This window comes from Microtus ochrogaster, chromosome 21 (genome assembly GCF_000317375.1).
Source record: "Microtus ochrogaster isolate Prairie Vole_2 chromosome 21, MicOch1.0, whole genome shotgun sequence".
In the NCBI taxonomy this organism is placed as follows: Eukaryota; Metazoa; Chordata; class Mammalia; order Rodentia; family Cricetidae; genus Microtus; species Microtus ochrogaster.
In genome coordinates this window covers 2,902,324-2,909,603 of record NC_022022.1, presented here as the reverse complement: position 1 = coordinate 2,909,603, position 7,280 = coordinate 2,902,324, and the positions used below count along the sequence as shown (strand labels likewise).

The following is a 7,280-nucleotide window of genomic DNA, read 5'->3' as shown; positions in this document are numbered from 1 at the left end:
AAAACCAAAAAAAAAAAAAAAACCAAAAAAAAAGAAAATACCTATGCTGGGTTGGAAATGAGGCTCAGTTAGTAGAGTGCTTGCTTAGGAACCCTGTGTTAGACCACCACATCAAACCATATGTAGGAGCACATCCCTGTGATTTCAACATGAGTATATGATGGGAGATGAGTAGTTCAAACACACCTCTGCTACATAGTGTATAGGAAGCAATCCTGGGTCATGTGATATTCTGTCTCAAAAACAAGAAAGAATAGTGTGGTGGTGGCACACTCCTGTAATCCCAGCCATTGGGAAGCTGAAGCAGGCAGATCTCTGAGTTCAAGGCCAGTCTGGTTTACAGAACGAGTTCCAGGACAGCAAGGCTTCACTTGAAACACTGCTCCAAAAATAAATGAATGAATGAATGAATGAATAAATGAATGAATAAATAAATAAATAAATAAATAAATAAATAAATAAATACAGAGAGAGATTTAAACTGGAAAGTCTCTAAATAGTTGTTTTCTTTTGACAGGTCCTTCATCTCTTGGAATCTTCTAGTCAAGAGTCAGTGACAAAAAGAAAGAGAGTTAGTGAACCAAAGGAACACACCTAAAACTTATTTTTCTTATGCAGACTTGCAGGCTCAACATTTAAACAAAACATGCTGTATTATCATTTGAAGATATACTTTCTGTATCTCTGAAAATTATTTTGTGGTTCACACAGTTATTGCACTAATTAAAGTTTTAACTATTATATCGTGTTTACCTGAGCTAAATCCAAGGGAACTTCTGACTAAACCTAAGTCCAAATGTCACCACTGATTCTGCTCATTATCCGCTGAATACATCCTGCCTTCCATTTTTAAAGAAAGCTTTTTAAAACTATGTATCCTTTTAAGGCTCTCTAAAAACCATTTCTGAAATGTTTATTCTGGCATTAAAATTTTGTAAGGATTAACTTTTTACTTATGTTGAAACTATCATTTAATTGGTGTTATTAAAATAATGTTTGGTATTTTGATATAGTGTGTTATTTTTTTCTGTTTTATTTATTTTTTTAATTTATTTATTTATTAAAGATTTCTGCCTCCTCCCTGCCACCGCCTCCCATTTCCCTCCCCCTCCCCATCAAGTCTCCCTCCCTCATCAGCCCGAAGAGCAATCAGGGTTCCCTGACCTGTGGGAAGTCCAAGGAACTCCCACCTCCTTCCAGGTCTAGTAAGGTGAGCATCCAAACTGCCTAGGCTCCCACAAAGCCAGTACCTGCGGTAGGATCAAAAACCCATTGCCATTGTTCTTGAGTTCTCAGTAGTCCTCATTGTTCCCTATGTTCAGCGAGTCCGGTTTTATCCCCTGCTTTTTCAGACCCAGGCCAGCTGGCCTTGGGATATAGTGTGTTATTAACATGATATATGACATTCACCTTTTAAGCATGTATTTAGGACAAAAAGATGACCGAAAGCAATGGCTAATAAAAGACATTTCACTAGCATGATTAAGATACTCAATGTGCAGGCTCTTTCGTAGCTTCTAATTTTTATTTAATTAGCAGAGTGTGTTTAGCTCTTAATTTTGAGAGAATTTAAGTATTATCTTGGAACACACTTAGAACTTTGAGCGGTAGCCTGAGCGATTGCTTTGATGGGACCTAGCTCCATCCTTGCCATTAATTTCTTTTGCTTCAGAAAAGGAAGACTTAAATTTGATTTGTTTGTGTCTTGTAGTTTCAGCAGCCATATTCCAAAACATACAGTAAGTAGACACAGGATTATCAAAGTGCCCCATAGGGCTATTATTATGTGTTGACGGTAGGAATGTACCCATCCTGTTTAGTGTAAACAGGGTATAACGTCCACAAACTGGTCAGATCAGGTTTTTCTAGAGTCTGGGTTAAGATATCGAGGCGCGGGGGCGGGGCGGAGGGAGGGATTTACTCTTAGCCTTATTGCATGGATGCCAACATTTCTTACCCAGTCGTGCCAATACTACAGAAAGCCACAAAAGCACACCTGCTACAACTGAAATGGCCCAACGGAATCCTTCCGTGATTGGCAGCATTTGTTGTCTCACGGGATACTTTGATTGGGTAATTTCATTGGGGTTGGGCGCAGTCTTTTCCTGGCCTCCACCGAGGTTCCTTCATTGGATTGACCAGCTGTCAGGTTGAACCCAAACCTGCCTCCTTTTGGTGATGTTTGTCTGGATCGCAACACAATAGCCTGGAGGTCCTCCCCTCGTAGGCTCCGATTGGCTAGACTCAACCTTGGGGGGTTCTGATTGGTCCAATGAAGAAGCACCAAGGTAGGTTGCCTAGTGATCCTGAGGAAGCTGATGTGTTATTCCTGCTCTGCATCGAAGGATCAGGAAGTTTGTACTCTCTGCGTGGCTGAGAAGTTTTTCACCTACTAGTACCGGACTGGGGTAAGGAGGGAAACAGGTGCCCTCCAAAAATAGAGTGCGAACTGCAGCCTACGTCCCACTGCAGCCCCGGAGCAACGTCAGGTAAGGAACAGAAAATAACACTTCTTAACGTCCAACAAGCTGCTCAGTGTTTTACTTTAGAGAGAAAGGGTGGTTTTTAGTTATGTATTGTTGGTCTCCATGTCTTCAAATAGGGTAATTTTAACTAATAAGTGTCCACGGGAAGATGATAAATTCCTCAAAGAAAATTGTCTCCATTCTCATGAGGATGTTAAGTTTCTTGGGTTGGGTTTGTAAATAACCCCGATTCAATGCCAAATAGAATTAGTACCCTAAGGCATTATTCCGTGTTCTGTTCCTTCTTCACTTTTCTTTCCACCGAAAATTATATTTGAAGTGGACCCTTTTACGAATTATTTGTAAGATACTTGGTGCATATCTCTATTTTTAATTATCACAGCCCTGAGTATCCATTTTAATGAGTGTATATTTATTGAGCAGTTACAACGTTAAAGATATTGTACTAGTTGCTATGGAGAATATAATGGAGATATTGTCAAGATGACAATATCCCAGCCCTCAAGAAGTTTAAGTTAACATAAGCCATAACAAAAGAGAGACTATAATAAATATTTAAAGGGAGTAAGTATAAATAAATTTCTGTTGGAGTACAGCTGAGAGAGAAATCAGTTCTAAGCTTGGGCCATATGCATAATGGAGAGATATTCACCTTAAGGCCTCTCAGTGAGTCTTTGTAGGCTTTCAAAGGCTGGGCAACATTTAGTTAGGAAAGGAAAAGGGAGAGAACCCCAGAATAATAAGGATCAGAGGCAGAAAAAAAACAAGACACCCTTATAAAAATGTTATAGAGTAGAACTAGGCACAGCCATAGCACCTATTAAATACTATTCTTTTGATTTCAAGAATGTATAATTGCTGATATTAAGTACTTATTTTTAATGATAAATATTAATGTTTCCATTTGTATAAAATATGCTAACTTTAAGCTTTATTGCAGGTGATTTGAAATGTAATACTGAATTTAAAAAAGTGTATGCTCTGATTTTTTTTCCCTATTGCTGGGAATGGCACTTAGGACCTTGTACATTCTATTCTAACACATGCAATAACACTGAGTCACATTCCAGTCTCATTTTCTTTTGAGAATTCAATAATCTTTTAACAGTCTTACTGAGGTGTTTTTTTTTGTTGTTGTTGTAGCTATTTGTGTATTCACAAGATAGCCAGATAGAAAAAGGATGTTAAATTACTATACTTGATATTCACTTAAGTGTTATATACTCTAGTGATTTCCAAAATGAATTCATGAAATGAGTTGTTATGATAGAAGAAAGCAAATATGGCTGGAGATTGACTTAGTGGTTAAGAGCATATGTTCTTAGAAAGGACCCAAGTTTGATTCCTAGCACCACTTCCTCAGGCACCAGGCATGCATGCAGTACACAGACATACATGCAGGCAAAAAACTTAAACAAAATAAATCTTAAAAAGAAAATATTAAAACATAGGCATGGAGAGATGACTAAGTGGGTAAAGGCAATTGCTGCACAATCCAAGAAACCTCAGTTCATCTGCAGAACCTGTGTAAAGGTAGGAGCGAGGGCTCCAAAAAGTTGTCCTCTGACTTCCACATGTGAAAATGGTACCCTACCCACAAATATTGTGCACAAAATAATTTTAAAATATTAAAATGTGGGGTTTTGTTTCTATATTTTTGTATATGTTTCACAGTGTGCCATTAACTGTTTATAGAAATTATAAATGATTTGTATTCAGGGCCACATGCTCATGAAGTTTTGCTATTCCATCGTGTTTAACTTGGGGACCCATTTTAGGAAAGAGGAGTAATAGTGGTAAAAATTCCGTCTTGGGTTATAAGTGAACTAATCTCCCTGAAAAGATGGCCATTTCTGATGGGCTTTTAAATTACTGGTGATCACTATCATTGCTTTTTGGAATTTAAGCTGTTATGCTTTGAAAAAGAGAGCATATTATCCAGTGTTTCTATTTACTACCTTGTTCTGTGTTTGCACTTCTATATTTTCCCAGATGCATAGTGTCTGCGTGTGTGCGTGCGTGCGTGTGTGTGTGTGTGTGTGTATATGTGTAGGTCTTCTGTGGACTTATATTTATTTACTAAAACACACACAGATTTTTCACATCTCTCCATAAACAAGGTGAGAATGACCACATTAACTCACCGGACCCGTCGAACTGAAGTCAGTAAGAGCTCTGAAAAGAAAGTAGAAAGCGAGGAAGACACGAATCAAGAAAGGAGTCCAGATAATGAAGACCCTGGAGACTCTAAGGATATCCGCCTCACTCTTATGGAAGAAGTATTGCTCCTAGGACTAAAAGATAAAGAGGTAATGTCATTAGCTAAGTTTAGCTCAAAGACACAAATCTTAGAATGTTTTAGGAAGTAAACTCCAGCCACATTGGAAATGGAGGAACATGGGAAAGCATATCTACAAAGGGGGCTGAAGAGATGGCTCAGAGGTTAAGAGCACTGGCTACTCTGACAGAGGTCCTGAGTTCAATTCCCAGCAACCACATGGTGCCTCAGAACCATCTAGAATGAGATCTGATGCCCTCTTCTGGTGTGCAGGCATGCATGTAGACAGAATACAATATACACAATAAATAATAAAAAAAAAATTTTTTAAATAGAATATCTACAAAGTAAAATCAAGAAATATAATTATTTGAAGTATAATTTAATTGCAAAATTATGAAGAACAGATATGGATAATATAGTGTTAGTACTTGTAGTTTTTCAGCTCGGTTTTATGATAGAGTAATGATTTCTTATTAAAGTGAGAAAGAGGCACATTCAATCAAGTTTTCTTGAGCCTGGAAAAGAAGTCTTTTGTTATTGTTTCTAAATAGGGTTTTTCTGTATATACTTGGCTGTCCTGGAACTTGCTCTATAGATCAGGCTGGCCTTGAACTCACAGATCTGCCTGCTTCGGCCTCTGCCTCCTGAGTGCTGGGAGTTAAAGGCGTGCACCCCTACCACCTGTCTGCGAATCTTAAAAGACAAAAACAACAGCAGGTTACGGTAGCACACACTTGTAAGCCCAGTATTAAGGAGATAAGGGCAAGAGCATTCCATAAATTCAAGGCCAGCCTGATCTACCTAATTAGTTATAGGCTAATTAGGGCTATATGTAAGACACTATCTCAAAATTAAAAAAGCAAATTAAAAACAAGGAATATTTGTGACTATCTGTTTTATAAATGATGACTGAGTTTCTTAAAGTAGAAATAATATTTTTTAGCCCAGGATTGATGGTATACCTCTATAATTTCAGCACTGGGGAAGTGGAGGCAGGAGAATCAGGAGTTCAAAGTTATCTCACCCACATACTGAGTTCAAGGATAACTTGAGGTACTTGATAATTTGAAACCTTGTCTCAAATATGAAAGGGGATCCACCTGTAGTGGTACACACCTTTAACCCCAGCACTTAAGAGCCCGAGGGCCTCTGTGAGTTCAAGGCCAGCCTGGTCTAAAGATCCAGTTCCAAGACATCCAAGGCTACAGAGAAATTCTGTCTCAGAAAAATATATATATATACCTGTAAGAGAAGTGAACCTATTAATTTTAACTTGGTGATAATTTTTTAAATTTTTTCAATTAGTTTGTGTGAGTTGTATGTATATTGTTTGTGTGTACACATGAGTATGTGAGCATTCCTCAGTGTACATGTGGAGGTTAGAGAACAATTTATGAAAGTTGGTTCTCTTACCCTCTGATGATATTTTTGTTTACATTTATTTAGAGTGTGTGTGGTTATCTCCTTCCACTATGTGGGTCCCAGGGATGAAATCTAAGTTGTCAGACTTGATGGTAAAGCACCTTTACCTACTGAGCCATCTCACTGCCCCTCCTGGTGACAGTTGCACTTCAGAGTCAAGTGTGGTTGCTCACTTGGGAAGCTCAGGCAGGGCTACATAGCAAGACCCTATCTCAGTTAACCAAAATTTGGGCTAGGAATGCAGGTCAGTCGATAAAGTTCTTGCTTAGTATGCAGGAAGCCCTTGGTTTGACCCTAAGTACTGCAATCCCAGAGCACACGAGAAGTCGAGTAAGGAGGATCAGAAATTTAGGATTGTCCTCGTCTCCAGAGGGAGTCTGAGGTCAGCACATGTTACATGAGACCTATCCCAAAAAGTTTTTTGTAATGAAAATTTTTTAAAAATTAAAAGTCTAATTTTTAGGTCTCTACCTGCTTTTTCCTTTTGGTTTCCTGGTTGTGTAGAATGAACCCTGAGTCTTACCTGTTGTGAATAGTGCAAGTATATTAGAAGGGCTCATTTGCCCTGGTGTGTGCACTTTACATGGGCCATTAAAGAAGAAGAACTTTGTCTTCATTATTATATCCAGCTTTAAAATCCAAGGAAATGAGCCAGAGAGCAAAGTCCTATTTTGACAGTAGGAGAATAAAGCTTAAGCTCCTTCCTTAGAGCCTCTCCTGGGTCCTCCTCCCAGTCCTGTTTTTTTGTTTTGTTTTGTTTGTTTTTTGGGGTTTTTTTTTTGTTTTGTTTTGTTTTTTTTTCGAGACAGAGAGTTTCTCTGTAGCTTTGGAGCCTGTCCTGGAACTAGCTCTTATAGACCAGGCTGGCCTTGAACTCACAGAGATCCACCCGCCTCTACCCCAGATTGCTGGGATTAAAGGTGTGTGCCACCACTGCCTGACTCCTCCCAGTTCTAAAATACATACTGTTTTAAAATATATGATTCCAAATTAAGATAAAGCCGGGCGGTGGTGGCACACGCCTTTAATCCCAGCACTCGGGAGGCAGAGGCAGGCGGATCTCTGTGAGTTCGAGACCAGCCTGGTCTACA

At 38.8% G+C, this 7,280-nt stretch overlaps 2 protein-coding genes across 3 annotated transcripts in view; both read left to right on the top strand.

Annotated features, from left to right (window-relative positions):
- The window catches only part of Hormad1 (HORMA domain containing 1), a 32,030-nt gene extending 31,024 nt beyond the window's left edge, over positions 1-1,006 (top strand). Inside the window, exon 13 of the mRNA XM_013349836.1 lies at positions 518-1,006. Within this exon, the coding sequence (XP_013205290.1) occupies positions 518-598 (81 nt within the window). The 3' untranslated portion in view covers positions 599-1,006. The remainder of the gene's footprint in view (positions 1-517) is intronic.
- A 1,292-nt stretch (positions 1,007-2,298) lies between these two features.
- The window catches only part of Golph3l (golgi phosphoprotein 3 like), a 22,484-nt gene continuing 17,502 nt past the window's right edge, over positions 2,299-7,280 (top strand). Inside the window, exons 1-2 of one of the 2 annotated variants that reach the window (XM_005356970.3) lie at positions 2,299-2,489; positions 4,607-4,795. In XM_005356970.3, coding sequence (XP_005357027.1) covers positions 4,613-4,795 — 183 coding nt within the window. In that variant the 5' untranslated portion in view covers positions 2,299-2,489; positions 4,607-4,612. Of the gene's footprint in view, positions 2,490-4,580; positions 4,796-7,280 lie in introns of both variants that reach the window. The other variant, XM_026784206.1, reaches the window with a different exon arrangement.